The 20,788-nt window shown below is 38.7% G+C and overlaps 1 protein-coding gene and 1 long non-coding RNA gene across 4 annotated transcripts in view; one reads left to right on the top strand and one right to left on the bottom strand.

The window, feature by feature from the left end:
* Window positions 1–9,164, bottom strand: part of tsnax (translin-associated factor X) — a 28,734-nt gene extending 19,570 nt beyond the window's left edge. Inside the window, exons 1-5 of one of the 3 annotated variants that reach the window (XM_053679577.1) lie at window positions 9,038–9,164; window positions 5,953–6,045; window positions 5,486–5,600; window positions 4,780–4,910; window positions 2,176–2,310 (exon numbers count right to left, since the gene is read on the bottom strand). In XM_053679577.1, the coding sequence (XP_053535552.1) occupies window positions 2,176–2,310; window positions 4,780–4,910; window positions 5,486–5,600; window position 5,953 (382 nt within the window). In that variant the 5' untranslated portion in view covers window positions 5,954–6,045; window positions 9,038–9,164. Of the gene's footprint in view, window positions 1–2,175; window positions 2,311–4,779; window positions 4,911–5,485; window positions 5,601–5,952; window positions 6,046–6,144; window positions 6,538–9,037 lie in introns of those variants that run through there. The other 2 variants (XM_053679576.1, XM_017464699.3) reach the window with 2 other exon arrangements.
* A 180-nt stretch (window positions 9,165–9,344) lies between these two features.
* Window positions 9,345–20,544, top strand: LOC108262399 (uncharacterized). Its single transcript, XR_001811872.3, has 3 exons — window positions 9,345–9,478; window positions 12,677–12,819; window positions 18,697–20,544. It is a non-coding gene; the product is annotated as an uncharacterized LOC108262399 (long non-coding RNA).
* Window positions 20,545–20,788: the final 244 nt, after the last annotated feature.

The raw sequence follows: 20,788 nt of genomic DNA, 5'->3' as shown, positions 1-20,788 counted from the left end.
ATTCTTATACAATACTGTAGCAAAATTAATTAGGAATATAACCACCACAGAAACTTCCACACAATCATTATATAGCAGTGAGGATTTCATGACTTTTTTCATTGGCAAAACTGAAAGTATTAGACAAAAAATTTGGACTATTAATTTACAACCAGACAGTCTTATAACTAACCATGCAGATAATAATATAGCAATATCAGATCAACAATTAGAATGTTTACTCCCCTTAGAGAGACTGAACTAACTTAATTAATTTCTCCATCAAAACATCAACCTGTATTCTAGACCTATACCTACATGTTTCTTTAAACATATTATTCCAGAAATAATCAAACCCCTTCTACAAATCATAAATTTTTTCCTTAGCACTGGCTACATACCTAAATCATTTAAACTAGCAGTTATTAAACCTCTGATTTAAAAAAAACCTGACCGCGACCTGTCAACTGTCCAGCCAATGTCAAATCTCAACTTTATCTCCAAGATCTTAGAAAAGGTTGTAGCACAGCAGCTATGCTCGTACCTACATTGAAATAACATTCATGAAATGTATCAGTCAAAATTTAGTCCTCATCATAGCACTCATCATAGCAGAGAGACAGCGCTGGTTAAAGTGGCCTCTGATCAGGGTTGTGTCTCTCTGCTTATGTTGCCCAACCATAGTGCAGCTTTTGATACAATTGATCATACTATTCTCCTAGACTAGAAAATGTTGCTAGCATTAAGGGAACAGCCCTCTCCTGGCTCAGGTCTTATTTGACTGATACTATCAGTTCATAGATGTAAATGGTGACTTCTCTATGCATACTGAGGTAAAGTTTGCTATTCTGCAAGGTTCTGTTTTAGGCCCACTGCTTTTTTCCTTTATATATGCTACCTCTGGGTCAAATTATTCGTAAACATGGAATTAGCTTCCACTGTTATGCTGATGACACACAGTTGTATATTTCAGCAAAGCCAGATGACAGACACCAGCTTAATAAAATTCAGGAATGTATAAAGGACATTAGGCACTGGATGCTTATTAACTTTAGTTTACTTAATAGTGACAAGACAGAAGTACTTATACTAGGACCATATGCAGCTAGAAATAAGCTTTCTGATTACATAGCTATGCTGGATGGCCTTTCTGTTTCATCATGTGCAACTGTAAAAAAGACCTTGGTGTGATTATTGACTCTAGTCTTTCATTTGACACTCATGTAGATAATATTTCTAGGATAGCCTTCTTTCATCTCAGAAATATTGCTAAGATAAGAAATAAAATGTCACTACAGGATGCAGAAATATTAGTTCATGCTTTCGCCACCTCTAGACTAGATTATTGTAATGCCTTACTGTCTGGATGTTCCAGTAGGTGCATAAACAAGCTCCAGTTAGTCCAGAATGCAGCAGCAAGAGTCCTTACTAGAACCAGAAGATATGACCACATCACCCCTATCTTATCCATACTGCATTGGCTCACAGTAAAATTTTACTTTGATTATAAAATACTACTACTAACCTATAAAACACTAAATGGTCTCATGCCACAGTGCCTGAGCGAACTTTTGGTCTTTTATGATCTGCCACGCCTACTTCGATCAAAAGGTGCAGACTTTTTTGGTACCTCAAATAGTGAAGTCTACAGCAAGGAGCAGAGCTTTCAAAGCCCCACGGTTCTGGAACAGCCCGACAGTTCTGGAACAGCCATCCAATTAGTGTTCGAGACTCACACACAGTCTCAGTGTCTGCCTGAAAACATTTGTTTAGTCAAGCTTTTTGTGAATATTTTTTTTCTTAGGTAAAGGAGCAGATATATTGGGCTCATAGGCATAGAATGTTGTAGTGAACTGGGATGTTTGGATACTGTCCCCCACCCCCGCCCTCCCTTTTCACCTGTTCTCCCAGGTTTGTTGATGGCGGAGTGGCTGGCTGCCTTATGTCCCAGGGCACCCTCATGTCCCAGGGCACCCTCATGTCTGTTTTTCCTTCTGGCTCTTCCCTTTAGTTATACTGTCATTGCTAGTCCCTGATTGCACTCACGCAGAGTATATTGTCCTTAACCATTATGGGACAATAAGAATACCTAATAATCTCTCCCTCTCTTTCCCTCTCTCTTTCTCTTTCTGTCGAGCTACACATGATATTCCTGAGATACCAGTGATCCTGACCCCTTCTGCTCTCCGTACTTGCCTGATCTATCCTGATGCACTACTTCTAAACAATTTCTGGTAGGAGTTCTCATCAATTGGAAGTCACATGCTGATGCTGAGGATGGTCCCACATGGTGCAGCCTGAAGATCATTGAGATTACTGAGAATCGTATCACTAAAAAAAAGATGATTCACATGAACAGTTATGCTATGATGGCTAGGACTACAATTGCTATGATAGCTTTAAGATTGTAATTGCTACAAACAGTTTTGAACTCAAGTCTCCATCAGTGAACAGTGGATAAGTTCAACAAAACAGACTTTATGTAAAATCCGTAAGGCATTTTAATGGTTACACAACTGCACTATTTGACCATGTAGTATTAGCACATTTATAGAAGGGATTTATTTATAAGCTTACTATCCAGTGTCACCCAGATGAGGATGGGTTCTCTTTTGAGTCGGGTTCCTCTGAAGGTTTCTTCCTATCATCTCAGGGAGTTTTCCATTGCCTCTGGCTTGCTCATTTGGGATGAATTCATACATTTAAAACCTATATCCTAAATTTATATATTTTTGTAAAGCTGCTTTGGGACAATGTCCATTGTTAAAAGTGTTGTACGAATAAAACTGAATTGGGTTATCTTTATTTACTTTGAGAACATGTGTGAACATCTAATGATGTTTTAGGTCATATTTATTCAGATATATAGAAAATCCTAAAGGGTTTACAAACTTAAGCACCACTGTAAATGACCCAAAAACGTGTTATAGATTGAGTAGGCTTTCACCCATTTAGCTAGACAGAAAGGGAGGCAAGTTGACTAACAAGACCCAAGCAGAACTCCTACTACACGCTGACTACAGTATTTTTCAATATGAAGAAGTTTCTGCAAATAAAATTCATCTACTATGAAGATCATGTCTCCAGATTTATCATTCCACCCTTTGCATCTGACGGAAGTGTTATTCTGACATATAAGACAAATGCTGATTCAGCTTTCTGAAACAATTAGCACACACACACACACACACACACGGACACAAGGGTGTGGAGGCTTTTATGCAGATGCTGACATAGCCATAGGGACAGGGGGAAGAATAATTGAGGGGGTCCCAAATGCTTACATACACCGACACAGAAATATGCTGATAAATACTTTGCTGTATTTTTTAATTAATGATATGTCAATCAGGCATTTGTTGAAAACAGATGTATGGAAAGTTCTGTATTAAGGAAATAATTAACTAATTAATTAACCAATTATGTCCAACTTGTGGTCCTGTATAATTATAGCTGAATTATCCTAAAGAGTATGTCTATAGTTAATGACAAATGCAGACTCCACATTCTGAACGATTCTTTTGTTTTTGCTATACACTATACACATTTGGGTTTGAGATCAAAAGATGAATATGAAACGATATGAATTTCAGCTTTCACTTATTGACATTTACATCTGGATGTGTTTGCTTGTATTTTCTCATTTGTAAGTCGCTTTGGATAAAAGTGTCTGCTAGGTTTCTGTTTTTTTCTTGCTCACCGCCTCCTTTATTAATGTTTATATCTGACAATGTTATTTGTTGGGTACACGTTTGTGTATTCTGTCTCATTACTCACCATGCAAAATGTCATAAATAAATATTTTTAAAAAAGAACTTAGAACGAGAAGTATTGAGGAGCTTGGCCTATTTGGGAACTTTAAGAAAAACCTCTAGTGTGAAGCTCCTTAATGAAACTTGTTAAAATGATACCTAGAGTGTGCATAATTTCATTAGATATACTGAAAAATATATAAAAATATAAGATAGTCTATATGTGTTATTTCATAATGCCAATCCCTTCATTATTATACTAAAATATTCTAAAATAATACAAATAAATAAAAGCCACAAAGCGATGCCCATGAATTGCATATTGTCTTTTCTGGCAACAAACCAGCCCCTAACAGGATTTTAGGTTGATGCCATTTTTAGAAACTGATCTATTAAACTAGCATAAGATTAGGTTTTGAAACCTACCCCTACAAAGCAGTACTTTAAGTTGCTCAGGATAACGGCTAATGCAGTAAATGTAACTGACAGGCAGAATTTAAAACCTTCGTCCCTCATACTAAATCTAAATCTGCAGTGAGAGGGTCACTCTGCTGGAGTTTGAGTGGTGCTATTATTTTTTTTTTTTACTTTTCCATACTCTTCCAAGCTATTCATTTATTTATTTTTTTTGCAGCCCTCCATGATGGGGGTCATCATGAAAACTCACATAATGATAACAATAACAGAGAACCAGTTTTGTGGTAGGAATCATAAATGCTCAAGGACAGAAATGTAATGATAAATTATGAATATGGTGTATATTTTATAAAACCTGTATTGTTTAAATCAAATCATCTTTGAATTTATCAAACCAAATGACTATGTATTAATCCATATTTTGATCAACATTATTTTTACTTCACATGCATTTTTATTAAATCTATTTTTATCAATGATCAAAAACCAGTTCTATAATTGTCTGCAATTTATAACATTATACTTTTAAAAAGCCTTCCAAATGGTCTGGTGCTTAACTAAAATTAATTCTTCTTTCTACTACCTATAAGTGTTGGATGCTTGTTGATTGTTCTATGATGGGAAAACTAACCTGACATGAAGGCTTTGTGGAACTGATAGAGATCTTCTTCTCCAAGTTCCTCAGATATGTGACCAATCTTCTGCCTCACAGCGCCCAGTCTGGCATCTGCCTCATTCAAAACCTCTTCAACGTTGGGTACACTGTAGTTCAGTCCCATACCAAAAATAAAAATCATAATGTTATTCATTAAACAAGCATTTTATTTAGTTTTATTACACTATGTTCACATTAGAGATGAACCAAACTATCATCCACCAAAAAGGTTACGATTCCATATTCTAAAAAGAATAATATATAAGAAATCCGACACAAAGCATCTTAACAGGATAGTGGATTCTTAAAGGCCACATCAACATTTTGTGGAGTAATATACTGGGTTTTTTTTAAAAAAAAAATAATAAACTGTGCTGTGTTACCTTGAAAGGTTTCAATTAAATATTAATTAAACCTCCCATTTAAAAAATAAAAGTATACAATAAAACACATTATTACGATTTATGCAACATCATCTTGGTTTTAAATCCAGTTTGTTCACTGCACTACAGAATGATTAGAACTCTACGTTGACAGACAGGCAAACTGTTTGTAAACAATTTAAAATGAACAATAAATGTTCTGGGTTTATGCTTTTCTTGAAATACATCATAATTCTTCTTAACCTTTCAAGATACATAATTAGTTGTATTTCCAGATATCTGACCTAGCCAGCTTTTACCTTGTCACTCTGTGTAGCAGAAATATTGTCCTCTTGCTCTCAATTGTGATGTCTCGACTCAGTTTGACCAGACGCTCATATTTGTCATGCTTGGTGTCAAGTTCTTGTTGAAACACTGAGGTTAAAAAAGCACCAAAGAACACAATCTTATCAAATCAATTACAAATGATTATAGAGAGGGAAGTGCAGCTTTACTTATTTTCCAAACACATCAAACACTGTATCAACCAATGAACTGAATTTGTCAAGCATTTCAGAACCCAGTGGCTTAAAAATTAGTTTATTATTTTATTTAGCCAGATTACCTTTCACTCCCCATGCAATAGAGCTTGTTCATGTCTTGAAACTACGGCATATTGACACAGAACCACTTAGGACCCAAATCCAGTAACTGATAATAGATCATAGTTAGACTTATTCTTATTCAAGTATTAATAAATAAAGTTGGGTCATGCTAATAGCTTTACTTTTAAATGCCTCAATCACAGGAGATGATCTATTCACACATTCCTCTGTTTTCTGCGCTGATTCTGTCTTCCTTTTTCGGGCGCATCCGTTGCCTGACAGAAATCAAAATCACAGTTTATTATAACACATATTTTAAGGCAAACACGGATCTACTAAACAAGTTAGCTAACAAGTGAAAATGAAAAACCTACCTTCTCTTTTACTCATTTCTCTTGAGAGGGAAATATGTTGTAGATCAAATAAACGTGCCCTATATGTTATACACCTAAAAATATTGAAAATATTGGAAATTTTGATTCCAATTTTCTGTATAAAATGCACCTTATAGTGTTATATAAACGAATGTACCGGTTATTTGGGTTATTCTTATTGCGTGCATATATCCAAAAATGGATCGCTGCATATATATATATCCATGGACTGTTTATCGTTTTTAAAGGACTTTGATATTTATTGCACACGTAAAGAATATCGTGTACAAGACGTTGAGATCAATAACGCGTGATAAAGAGAGTAACATATAACGAGGAAAAGCATGCACGAGCGTTGTGAATGAAATGGCCTACCAGCCAAACGAAAACAAAACTTGCAAAATAAAAGTCACAAAATCTGATGCACACTAGAAAAAAAACGGAGTCATTATAATTATCATTAAATATAAATAAATTAATATAATTAAAGGTGCTCCTGAAAGTATACAAAGCTTTTCTTCTGGCACAGAGGTACTTTTAAAACAAATGTTTAACGTTCTCCTAACTTTTTTTGTTACTAAATAACACCTTTAAATATCCATTCATTGTGGACTTGAAACGTGTCTGTGCCACACAAGTCCCCTTGGGTGAGCTGTTACTATAGAAACGATAATGTATTAGAACGAGCCCTTATTATAAACAGAGTTGTGTATAACGCGTTACAAAGTATTTTAATAACTTTTTTGATAACAAGGTAATGTAACGCATTACATTTTTAAATGTATATAATTTGATTACAGTTATTGATATCAATAGAATTACATTACTTGCATAAAAAATGTATTGTTAAGAAAACAATTTTAAGTAATATGCATTTTAAAAATAAATCACATTTTGCATAGGTGCCTGCTGCATAAACTGGCCTGGGAATTCGGGGCCATAACCCCGAAGATTTTTTCTTTATTAATAATTAATAATTATCCACTTGGCGCGGTTTGTCACTACATAAATGAACATCAGTAAAAGACGACGGTGTTAATGTTATATCTTCAGTGGACGAAGGTGAGACCAATCAGACCGGGTTTACAGGAAAATACGTAGAAATGCTCATGTCTTATTGGCTGACAGTTCTACATTCTGCCACACACTAGCTCAGTCAATATGAGAAAAAATCTGTTTTTTTTTTTTTTAAACTAATAAAGTCATTGAAACTCAAACAGTAACATCCTCTGATGCTCAGCAAGAAAACAAGGTGTGTAAATGTCTATATGAGTTCCAGCTTTCATGAACATGATATGAGCAGAGCATAAGGAAAGATTATGTACTTTGTATGGCACTGTAGCAGCTAAACCCATAGTTTAGTTGTGCCTCCCATTTAGTGACACCAAACTAGCCTAGTTAGACATGTTTTATATTTTATTGGGCTGGTAGTCCTATAAACAGTGACAAGGAAGGCAGAGCACTCTCCTTCATTGTAGGTGATTTTCATCTGAATGACAGACAGACATTATAAACTCAGTCAGAATAAACAAGAATACATATAGCACCACCCAACTGGCTTAGTACTGTATGTATTTTGAAATGAAAAGGGCTGCGTCATGATTAAAAGTGTACAAATAACAATATACTTAATATGCCATTTCCCTTTCCTGAATAGTGCTTAATGTAGTCAGATGCATCAAACACTACTTTCATGTTATCAACTAGAAAACAAAATTTATTTAAAATAAATACAGATTCATCTTATATTTTGCTCCAGTTCAAGGAGTAAAACTTGTAGATTGTTCGACAAGTTCACCTCAATGTGTTTACTGTGAATGGAATGGATCAAGCATGCAATTTTTTCCCCAGTGAGTGTAATAGGAGTAAAGGTTTGATATAGATTAGATATAGATTTTCCAGGACGTATCCTCTTTTTCGGACCTTAAAAAAAATATCTGGCCAGTTTGTAAATTTGAGAAAATGTCCGGGATTTGGCTTTAGTTTCATTATGATGTGCTTATGGTCTAATACTGCATTCATTTCTCATTTGTAATTCGCTTTGGGTAAAAGCGGTTGATTATAAAAGGCTTACAGCAACTATTGGCCAAATTCCTGCCTCTCAACCATTAGCCTACTCTCAATGAACGTGCGAAGTCAAAGCGATGTTGTGTACGACATCAGATAGTTTCTTGACAATAGCAGCAAATGACAGTTGTCCTGAGTCGATGACCATATAATGTCCTTTTAATTTCATGTTATCATATTGCTTTGTATTACATGGACATTCAAATGTGTAAATGATGGCAGAATGTACACTTGCAGGATCTAATATTTAATTTTATTCCATGGACATTCAAAAGAATGTAAGAAAAAATGTAAAACGTGGACAGATCAAAACCAATTTTATTAACCAGCAACTCAATTTCCCAGAATGCACCATGAAATACAAACATAGCTGACAACTACAACTCCCAGTGGAACACACAGACACGTCATCTTCTCCTGAGGACTAATAAATAGCTGGGGGAAATAAATAGCTGCCCCCTAATTAACTACTTAAAAAGAACTGGTATAAGTGAGAGAATTTAGTAATCTATAGAATGAATAAATAGTATATAACTATGTATCTCTTTGCTTTCTTTTGTGTATGCAGTATTGTTTTGGTATTATTATTACTAGGGTTGTATTTTCTATTTAATTTTAGTATTATCACTTATTTTATTTTTCTGTACTATTAATTTTTCTATTTTATTTTTGATTTTTGTTTCCTGCCAATCTACTGCCCACACTACAGTCCAGTTGGTGGCGGTAATGCACATTTAGTGGTTTGCCAACCGCCATTAAAAACAAGAAGAAGAAGAACATGCCATTATGTAGTATTATGCCCAGTTGACTTGTTTCTGGCACTCACCAAGCCTTTACCGTGTGTCGTTGCATCCAAGTTCTTTTGGAGCCAGTCGGCGTCCCAATACTTTTGGAGTTATAATAGTCACCATGGAGTGGCGCAGGGATGACGTCCTTTTGTATTCCAAAACCCGGAAACGAGTTAGCATTTTAGCCCTTCCGGTTCCATCGTCCCAAAGTCAATGGGTTTTTTTTTTTTTTTTTTTATGGGATTTTGGTTAAAAGCCTGAAAAAAGGTCTGTGGTAAACACAAGCTCAAAATATTTTCATGTTTTATTCTATAACATAAAGTACACCAGTAGTACAACACTCATGATTTTAAAAAAAATCTTTTACGTGTATTGAAAACGGTGGTTGCTAACAAGTTCCTAAATGGGATTACAGACATTGTCGGGGACATTAAACATCACGCCGAATAGGAAAAAACTTTGCAGATAAACTGGTTCAGGTATGCTATGCACAATAAAGATTTATCCACAGGATAAATCTGTATTATGGAAAACGTTTTTAAATCAAGTTTGGAAAAGTTGTCGGAAGCTTGGTGATGTTGAAGTCGAGCGACCATGGTTGGTTGGTTGGTTTGTTTGTTTATAGCATATTTATTAGCTTTTTATTTGTGGCAATTGTATTTAGACTTCAGACTTCATAAAAGTTGTGTTCATTTGTGAAAATTATCTTGATGGACAGAACATGTTAGTATTGTAAACTTTTGTTGATCACAGAGCTTATTTCTGCAATAATCCAAAAGCTTATGGGAAAATCCTATTGGGTTTTTGTGGGAGCCAGTGTGATGCTAATTTCCAGGTTCCAGTACAAGATGACGTCATCCCTACAAGACTCTATTGGGTGATTTGGCTGCGTCTCTCCTCCTGTTAACACTGTTATTGCCTTTTCTGCATAGGCCTGACTTGTTTTCATTTTATTGCATATTTTCCTTTGGTTGATGGCATATTAATTTTTACTTATCCTATATTTTGTGTACAATTGTATTTATATTCTGCTTCTACGAGATGATGCACTTTAAGGACCAGTCAATTTGGTGCAAAGATTTGTACATTAGCAGGAATGTAGCACAACATGGAGATGAAAGCAGTGGTCTGTTTATTTAAATGTAAAAGTGCAATAAAAATATGTTGTCCCTAAAATCAATGAATAATTGTGATAAATAATCGTGATATCAATATTGATAAAAAAAAATTTTAATGATTATCATTTTGACCATAATCCTGTAGCCCTACCTCTCACAAGTAACTGGTGACAAACGGCCACTTTCACAAAACCAGTTATTAATTCCAAATGAATATACATCTTGTGTAATGGAACTTTAAAAATACCCATCTCAATTCCCTGCACAAGTACGTCCGAGCCACAATAAGTCTCACTCAAGAATGGTAACACACGATCTAAAACAAAAGATAGCATTGCACCCGTGTCTTGCAAAATAATGACAGGAACCTGGTAACCTGGTCTTTCTCTGGGCTGTTAAGAGAGACCATGCTCTGACAAATGAACAGCTCATAAACTGCATCAATTTCTAGCTTAGGCTCACTACCCAACATATATATACAAAACCAACACTTTGTGGGGGTTTTGACTGACTCTTCATATTCAAAATCAAATCACCAGTCTCATGACAATAGAAACATTCATGGTTGTCAGCAGATTTCTCAAAACTCATTAGCTGAGGCAGTACACAATGAGCGGGTACTACGAACACAATTTTTCAGCAAGAAGCTGTTCATTTGAATATTTTTTTGTTCGCTTAAATACACCACAATTTTATCTGGAAACAAATTTTTTAAATGCTCAATGAACACAAGTTTGTGGAGTTGACCAAAACTAATGACTTTGCTGGATTGACAACACATCAAAGATTGTCCATTTTTCACAGGCATACTCAACTATGATTGATAGTTTTTATATGGGAACAAAATTGTTGTCTGTAAGCTTCTGGGTCCAGCTCATAACCCCCAAAACAGTAGGTTTAACAGTTTCATAATTTAGATCATCAATAGCCAAAGCTGAACAAACCTGCTGAGCCTTACCCATCTACTTACATTGTAGCAAAAGAGGCCACACTTCTCTTGGCTAACGCAAAGCTGTGGCAACCCGTTCAAAAGCACAGAAATATGAATCAACCTCGGCCTCCCTGCATGGGGCATGAGGGTGATTTGTCTATTAATATTGAAATCAACAGGGTTAACAGAAGGTGTAGGCAACAACGAATCAGAATAATGAGAATCTACCAAATTAGAAGATGCTGAACTTTGTGTTCGAATAGGTCCTACTGATGTTCTACCCTCAGTCTGCGTTTCCAACTCGCACTGCTTAAATCACAAGCCTTTTTTTGTTTTATTCTTGATGATTACAGCTTACAGCTCATGGAAATAAAAATATTAAAAATACAGATATGTCACAGTGTCGCATTCCTTGTGTCAAACCACTCCTGAACCAGAGACAACGTCAGAAGCGTCTTACCTGGGCTAAGGAGAAAAAGAACTGGACTGTTGCTCAGTGGTCCAAAGTCCTCTTTTCAGATGAAAGTAAATTTTTCATTTTCATTTGGAAATCAAGGTCCCAGAGTCTGGAGGAAGAGTGGCGAGGGACAGAATACAAGTTGCTTGAAGTCCAGTGTGACGTTTCCACAGTCAGTGATGATTTGGGGTGCCATGTCATCTGCTGGTATTGATCCACTGTGTTTTCTCAAGTTGAGAGTCGATGCAGCGTCTACCAGGAGATTTTAGAGCAGTTCATGCTTCCATCTTATGACAAGATTTATGGAGATGCTGATTTCCATTTCCAGCAGGACTTGGAACCTGTTCACAGTGCCAGAAGTATTAGTTACTAGTAACTGGTTTGCTGACCATGGTATTACTGTGCTTGATTGGCCAGCCAACTCACCTGACCTTATAGAAAATATTTATGAAGTGTAATCAATATGTATACCCAAGATTTATAATTATTACTTAAGCATAATCGAATAATCATCGAATAAATAGTTAACAAGCATAATCTATATGTATAATCAATATTTAGAAGCATAATCTAAATCCACAGAACAATGTTTGATTAAGTTATATTCTAAGTGTGTATTGAGTTAGATGAATTCTGTGTCTTACTGTACAATCATTTTTTTTTTCTGTACCAGCCTGTATCTTCCTCCACAGAAGCAAATAACTTTGAGGTCAGATACCAGTTAACAAGTTGGGATAAGGCCTTAGGAGAGGAGATAGTTTTCAGCTAGGACAGCAGGTAGAAGCAGACAGAAACTCATTGAAGCCTAAAAAGGGAGTGTTGGTCAAGGTCAGGGAGAAACAAAAAAAACAAAGACTGAGTGAAACATTTTTTTTTTTAACGAAACCTTGTCTTCATAAAACTGTTTCAAGAAAAACAACTAACTGTGCATGCTCCACAAATTTAAGATAACATATAGACATGAATAATTAATTGTGGTGAAGAACATTTGTCTGTTTTTAATGAGGAAAGGAAAAACACCGCCTACGATGAGTACGCTGTGGAGAAAGGTATATAAAAAAAAAGGGCTGTGTGTTTTTGCATAATTTAGACTTTCTGCAGACTGTCTCACTTTATTGTTTCAATAAAGTTTATTTACTTGTTGATATCTGCTAACCCTCTGTCTCTGAAGTTTTTTGACTTAGGCTGGAAAGATTGTTTGCCACGACATAATTGGTGATCTCCGACGTGATTGATTAAGGAACAAAGAGGGAGACTGAAACTGTGAAGACTGGCCCGGGGGAAAACTGCACAAGCGTGGCCACTCATTTTAAGGTAAGCAGTTTTCTGCTTTTTTTAGCTAAATACTTGCGTGGTTTTCCTACGGGTCGGCCTGAGAGTTTTTTTGATACTTTTTTCCTCTCACAAAAGCTCCTTCAAATTATGAACTAAATTAAGAAAAGAGGGTTTTTGGATCTCAAAAGAAAAAGAAAAATTAAAACTGCATGCAGAATATGTGTGTATTGTAGTGTTTGGTCTTGAGCAGTGTGTCTGCAAGCCTGCAGTGTCTAGGTGTAAAAAGGAGCCAGATTGGATACTGAGGAATGTGGATTGACACTTAAGACCCAACAGTTTTATTTTACAGGGAATTTGCTGAACTGCTGAAATAAGTGTTTAAGTGACGTTCTAGGCAGAACTAAGCATTTAAGAGTTTTAAAAAAAACTGTGGAGCAGTCATGAACTTGGCATTGTAAATATTTTGGACATCTGCCTGATTGCCTGTTGTATAAATCACTGAAAACTTCTAGACCTGTAATATATAAAAATATTCCCAGAAATTGGATGTGTGGGCTTTTCGGTCACCTACCCACATGTAGATTGTGTGATCCAGAAGAGGAGACTGTGTACGTTACACAACGATTTACTGAAGGCGGAAAAGTTTCTCCAGTTACTTAGAATCTCGATAGTTGGACTTGGAAAATGATTAATTGTCATAAGGAATTGTGAAAACTCATGTTTGTCAAGCATAGATTTGGCTTATTTTTATTTTTAATAGTGAAGATGGATTTTTCTGTTTTCAATCCCATATTTAGTCTTTCGTGTGCTGCAGGTTAAAAAACTGTTAACAAAGCTCGTTCATTTAAAATATTTTGAAAAATTAATAGAAATTTGCACTTTGAAACCTGTTTTTAAAAGTTTGTGTTTTCAGGCCCCAAAATGTCTGGGTTACGCATGTAACCCTGTTCCCTTTCAAAGGGAAGTTAGACACTTCGACGTTTAGCATAACGCTACTGGAGTGCCTTTCGCGGGAGACCGGCATCTGAAGCTTGTGTAAAATCATGCCTATTTATAGGCCTGCAATGATCAGGTGACTTGGCAATTAAGCGCGTCGTGTGATATAAATATGGCACCTGTGAACCATGCCATCAGCCTCTATTACCCGAAGCGAAGACGCAATTCACAGGCCTGCTCTGTTATGACAAAGCTACGCAACGTCTCGTTCCCTTCTCAGGGAACAGGGTTACATGCGTAACCCAGACGTTCCCTTTCAAAGGGAACTTCGATGTTGCGTTTAGCATAACACTATGGGAACGAGAATACCCACTCTGTCATACTGAGGGTACGGCCTGTTCAAGAAGACCCAAGCCTGAGGGTTACTGCAAGACACTCGAGCCAGAGGTGGAATGAATATCCAGGCTGTAATAATGAATTAATGTGTGTGGCATAGACCACCCTGCAGCAGCACACACATCCTGTAAGGATACCACTTTGGACAAAGCCTTCGGGGAGGCGACTGCCCTAGTGGAATGAGCCCTTATGCCCAGAGGCGTAGTGTGACCGCGTGCCTCATAAGCAGTAGAGATTGCTTCCACTATCCAATTAGAGATGCGCTGCTTTGATACAGCATCACCTCTACTGTTGCCACCAAAGCAGACCAGCAACTGCTCCAACTTGGCCAGATCGGTGGACGTAAGTACAGAGAGCCCTTACTGGACACAGCAGGTGCATTCTCTCTTGTTCCGGTGTGGGGAATGGAGGAGGGCAGAAAGCCTGCAACACCACAGGGTGGGCAGCCGATGTAGGCAATTTAGGAATATAATCTGGCATAGGATACAGGAAGGCCTTGGCCAATCCAGGGGCAAAGTCAAGGCAGGAAGGGGCAACAGAGAGAGCTCGTAGATCTCCTACTTGCTTGAGAGATGTCAGGGCCAGCAGAAGAGCTACCTTCAGAGTCAGAAGCTTCTCAGAGGCTGACTCTAAGGACTAAAATGGAGCCCCTGACAGACCTTCCAGGACCACAGAAAGGTCTCAGGAAGTTATGCGCGGCCTGCAGATTGGCCTCAGCCACCTGACACCACGCATGAACCTCAAAGTTAGAGGATGTTTCCCCACAGAGGCTCCATCAACAGGGGCATGGCCGGCCGAAACGGCGGCCATGTAAACCCTTATTGAAGAAGGAGCCCACCCCGCTGAGAAACGTTCTTGTAAGAACTCCAGGACTATAGCTATTGCGCAGTTCACTGGATCTAGCTGACGTTCCTCCTTGTGGATGGTGCTCTAGCATTTAACATGGTCTCTACAACCTCAGCTGTGAGACCAGAATCTATGAGCTGGTGGCCCTGAGGGGCCAAACCCACCGTTTCCATAGTTCTGGACGAGGGCGATAAATCAGCCCTCCGGCTTGAGACAGTAGATCAACTCTAAGGGCTCAAATGAGGCACTTGACGGACCTTCCAGAACCACAGAAAGGTCCCAGGAAAGTATGCACGGCCTGCAGATGGGCCTCAGCCACCTGACACCACGCATAAATCTCAAAGTTAGAGGATGTTGCCCACAGAGGCTCCATCAACAGGGGCGTGGCTGGCCAAAATGGCGGCCACCTAAACTGTGTTTGTAGAAGGAGCCCACCCCACTGAGAAATGTTCTTGTAAAAACTCCAGAACTGTAGCTATTGCGCAATTCACTGGATCTACAGTGGATCCCTGCAGATGGGAATCTCCCAAGGAGTGCCATTTAGCAGGGATAGAACTTGTGGGAGCAGAGTGATGGGGGGGAGTGTACAGGTGTGACCTCGGCCACATGTGCACCATGGCGTCCAGCCCTAATTTTGCGGGAGGAGTGAGGGTGAACCAAAGCATGCCATGTGTTGTCTCCTCGGAGGCGAACACATGCAGTCCCGCTTGGCTAAACCTCGCCATATGGACTCCACCACTTGTGGATGGAGCCACCAATTCCCCTGCTTCAACAGGATGTCTGCCCCCATATTTCCAGAATGTACATTGCACTCACTGACAAACTTTCCTTCTGCACAGAGAAGAATTATTTGTGCCTGCCTGAACAGGGGGCATGGACATAATCCTCCCTGGTGGTCAATATATGAGACCACCGGTGTGTTGTCTGTAAACACATGGTGACCTCTCCATTGAAGCAGACTGTGCTGTGCATGTCCTCATGGAATGTGGTGATGGCTGCCAGAAGTTGTGGTGGACATCCGATCTTCTTCAGTAGCTTGAAAAGTCTGCTCCGGCTAACCAGGTCAAACGCCTTGGTCAAATCAATGAAGGCGATAAAGAGGGGCATCTGCTGCTCATGACATTTCTCCTGAAGCTGACATAGCTAGAATATCATGTCTACGGTTGACCGGCCAGCTCAGAAGTCACACTGAGACTCTCGGTAGACCCGAGAGGCTAGGATCTGCAGACTTGTCAGGACATCCGAGGCAAACACCTTTCCTATATAATATTATTTCATATACAGTATCTCACAAAAGTGAGTACACCCCTCACATTTTTGTAAACATTTGATTATATCTTTTAATGTGACAACACTGAAGAAATTACACTTTGCTACAATGTAAAGTTTTGAGTGTACAGCTTGTGTAACAGTGTAAATTTGCTGTCCCCTCAAAATAACTCAACACACAGCCATTAATGTCTAAACTGCTGGCAACAAAAGTGAGTACACCCCTAAGTGAAAATGTCCAAATTGGGCCCAAAGTGTCAATATTTTGTGTGGCCACCATTATTTTCCAGCACTGCCTTAACCCTCTTGGGGTTGGAGTTCACCAGAGCTTCACAGGTTGCCACTGGAGTCCTCTTCCACTCCTCCATGATGACATCACGGAGCTGGTGGATGTTAGAGACCTTGTGCTCTTCCACCTTCCATTTGAGGATGCCCCACAGATGCTCAATAGGGTTTAGTCCATCACCTTCACCCTCAGCTTCTTTAGCAAGGCAGTGGTCGTCTTAGAGGTGTGCTTGGGGTTGTTATCATGCTGAAATACTGCCCTGTGGCCCAGTCTCTGAAGGAAGGGGATCATTCTCTGCTTCATTATGTCACAGTACATGTTGGCATTCATGTTTCCCTCAATGAACTGTAGCTCCCCAGTGCCGGCAGCACTCATGCAGCCCCAGACCATGACACTCCCACCACCATGCTTGACTGTAGGCAAGACACACTTGTCTTTGTACTCCTCACCTGGTTGCAGCCAAACACGCTTGACACCATCTGAACCAAATAAGTTTATCTTGGTTCCAGTAATCCATGTCCTTAGTCTGCTTGTCTTCAGCAAACTGTTTGCAGGCTTTCTTCTGCATCATCTTTAGAATAGGCTTCCTTCTGGGATGACAGCCGTGCAGACCGATTTGATTCAGTGCGCGACGTATGGTCTGAGCACTGACAGGCTGACCCCCCACCCCTTCAGTCTCTGCAGCAATGCTGGCAGCACTCATACATCTATTCATTGAGGGAACCATGAATGCCAACATGTACTGTGACATACTGAAACAGAGCATGATCCGTATGCAGTATTCCAGCATGATAACGACCCCAAACACACCTCCAAGATGACCACTGCCTTGCTAAAGAAGCTGAGGGTGAAGGTGATGGACTGGCCAAGCATGTCTCTAGACCTAAACCCTATTGAGCATCTGTGGTGCATCCTCAAACGGAAGGTGGAGGAGCACAAGCTCTCTAACATCCACCAGCTCCGTGATGTCGTCATGGAGGAGTGGAAGAGGACTCCAATGGCAACCTGTGAAGCTCTGGTGAACTCCATGCCCAAGAGCGTTAAGGCAGTGCTGGAAAATAATGGTGGCCACACAAAATATTGACACTTTGGGCCCAATTTGTACATTTTCACTTAGGGGTGTACTCACTTTTGTTGCCAGCGGTTTAGACATTAATGGCTGTGTGTTGAGTTATTTTGAGGGGACAGCAAATTTACACTGTTACACAAGATGTACACTCACTACTTTACATTGTAGCAAAGTGTCATTTCTTCAGTGTTGTCACATTAAAAGATATAATCAAATGTTTACAAAAATGTGAGGGGTGTACTCACTTTTGTGAGATACTGTATATATATTATATACTCTGCTTATGCCTATGGATTATGTCATCTGTTTGGAACTGTTCGTAAACAAAGAACTTTTAGAAAAAGTGTTGGAATGCCACTTTATCATACTGATAGTTTCATATATTTCTGATTGTACCTACTACACTTCCCATTGTATGGATTTCAGATGTGCATGGTTTTAATCAGTGCGCGAGGGGGAAATTATGGGAAAGATAAAACAGCAAGAGTATTTGTCTCTGTACTTACAGGCAATGGTGGATAATTTATTTTATCTGTGTGTGAAATTTGTGCTCAAAACAATGTCAGAAAGGGAACATCAGAACCAATAGGGTACATCTCAATACCAGAAGGGCCATTTAAGCACTTGGTAATAGACAGGTTTAGCAGATGGAGGGAGGTAACACCATCAGCAGACCAAACTGCAGGAACAGTGATTATATTTTTGACCAGAGAGATAATTCCTCGATTTGGCATACCATCTCAGATTAGCTCTGACAATGGATCAGCGTTTGTTTAAAAAAAACAGAACAAACAATGTTACAGTAACTGTGAATAAAGTAGAGATTTTGATGTGTTTATCACCCTCAGTCACAGGGAACATTGGAAAAGATAAGTGGTGCCTTTAAGGCTAAGCTTAACAAAATTTGTGCTGACACTAAACTCATTTGGGTAGATGCTCTACCCCTTGAACTAATGAATTATTGCATGCAGACTAACTGAAATATGCATCTAACTCCGAATAAAATGCAAACGGGTAGACCCATATCTGAGAGCTCCTTTTGTAGGACTGCCGGTGGAGTAATTGCAGATGGAACTAAGAGCAAATATGTGATAACTAACTACTATGTGTGAAGCTGTCTATTCACAGGAACAGAGCTGGGGACCGAGAGAGGAGACACAAGTTCCTTGTCCAGTGACTCCTGGAGAACAGGTGTACCTAGGGGTGTTCGACCCCAGAAGGGAAGGGCCATACAAAGTGAGCACCTAGATTAAGACCTAGGAGAATTGGAGGATCAGGTGATTGAAAGCGATGATCCAGTGGTTGACATATCAGAAGAAAGAACAAGCCAAGACGTGAGAGAGGGTATAAATGAAGGTAAGGGGGAACCAATGGCACTCTCAGGCGATGGCGAAGAAGGTCAGTCAGGGGTTTTACCAACAGAACAGGAGGAAAGAAGGGATCCTGTTGCTGAGAGGGGTTCTGACAAGCCTGATGCACCTGCTGAAGCAGAAAAAGGCCCAAGCAGACATCCATTCTAGGACAACCTTTCCACAATTGACTCTTCAGAGCTTGACTGGTCTCCAAAACAGTACTGAACTAGAGCTGAATGAGACAATCAGTGAGCCATAGTGGATCTCTGATCAGTTGCAAGAGAATGGAACAGATTCCAGTTCCTCAAGTAAGGATGAAGAAGAGGCTTGATGAACCATGCCCACACCCAGTAAGTGCTAGCCTAAACCTCTCCCCAAGGGTGACCCACTGCGATACGCAAAGTATCTGGGTCAGAGATAAACATTTCTAAGACATCCCCTGAGAAAGGATGTGATGGATTTTTTATTTTTGCTTTTTCCATTTTTATATTTTTTGTATCTTTTCAATTTTCTATGAAAATATAATCAAGTGTGATTAGAGACAGGGTGATCACTGTCTGACTTATCATGGTAATCGTACTGAGAAAATTTTTTGTATTCATGTTTATTAGTCTATACTTGTATCAGCTATATGGGCTTAATCAACTCTGTATTCTACATAACCGTGACAACCACAGGCAAGTGCTAAACCAAATGCATGCTCACGCTCACAAACACTGTCTTGAATTTTGTGGTTAGGGAAAGGGAGACAGAATCATTTACTCCTTTCTAGACAATGGGAGAGGAGATGTTTGTTTCTGGTCTCCAGAGAGAGTGGTTTCAGGATTTGGTCGTTGGTAGATGGCTGATGTGATCATACTTTGATCACTAGCAAGTGTTAAAGAAGTGACTGGATTGTGAGATTACTCTCTCAAGCTATGTGGGACTTAAGAAGTTCCAGAGGGGGAAAATATATAGAAAATATTTATGAAGTGTAATTAATATGTGTAACTAACATTTGTATATGTTAAAGAAGTGTATTCAATATGTATAACCAAGATTTTGAATTATTAAGCATAATCAAATAATCAATATTAGTTAACAAGCATAATCTATATGTATAATCAATATTTAAAAACATAATCTAAATCCACAGAACAATGGTTGATCAAGTTATATTCTAAGTGTGTAATGAGTTAGATCAATTCTGTGTCTTACTGTACAATAATTGTTTTTTCTGTACCAGCCTGTATCTTCCTCCACAGAAGCAAATAACTTTGAGGCCAGATATCAATTAACAAGTTAGGATAAGGCCTTAGGAGGGGAGGTAGGTCTCAGCTAGGACAGCAGGTAGAAGCAGACAGAAACTCATTGAAGCCTAAAAAGGGAGTATTGGTCAAGGTCAGGGAATAACAATAAAAAAGAGTCTGACTGAGTGAACACTTTTTTTTAAAGAAATCTTGTCCTCATAAAACTGTCCTCATAAAACTGGGCAAAACCCCACCTATGATAAGTACGCTGTGGAGAAAGGTATAAAAAAAAAAAAGAGCTGTGTGTTTGCATAATTTAGACTTTCTGCAGACTGTCTCACTTTGTTGTTTCAATAAAGTTTATTTACTTTTTGAAATCTACTAACCCTCTGTCTCTGAAGTTTTTTGACTTAGCCTGGAAAGATTGTTTGCCACGACAACCTGAACCCCATAGAGAACGTATGAGATACACCAGACCCAACAATAAAGATGAGCTGTATTGTTGGGTCATGTATATTCAACATCTTATTCACATGAAAACATGTTATGTTTTACATGTTAGGAGAGAGGAGGAAGGAAACAATGTAGTGAGGATCTCCTAGTCTCCACTCAGCATGATGTGCTA

Source organism: Ictalurus punctatus, chromosome 3 (genome assembly GCF_001660625.3).
Source record: "Ictalurus punctatus breed USDA103 chromosome 3, Coco_2.0, whole genome shotgun sequence".
In the NCBI taxonomy this organism is placed as follows: Eukaryota; Metazoa; Chordata; class Actinopteri; order Siluriformes; family Ictaluridae; genus Ictalurus; species Ictalurus punctatus.
Note: the sequence above shows the minus strand (reverse complement) of the source record. Positions and strands in the feature narration are given on the sequence as shown.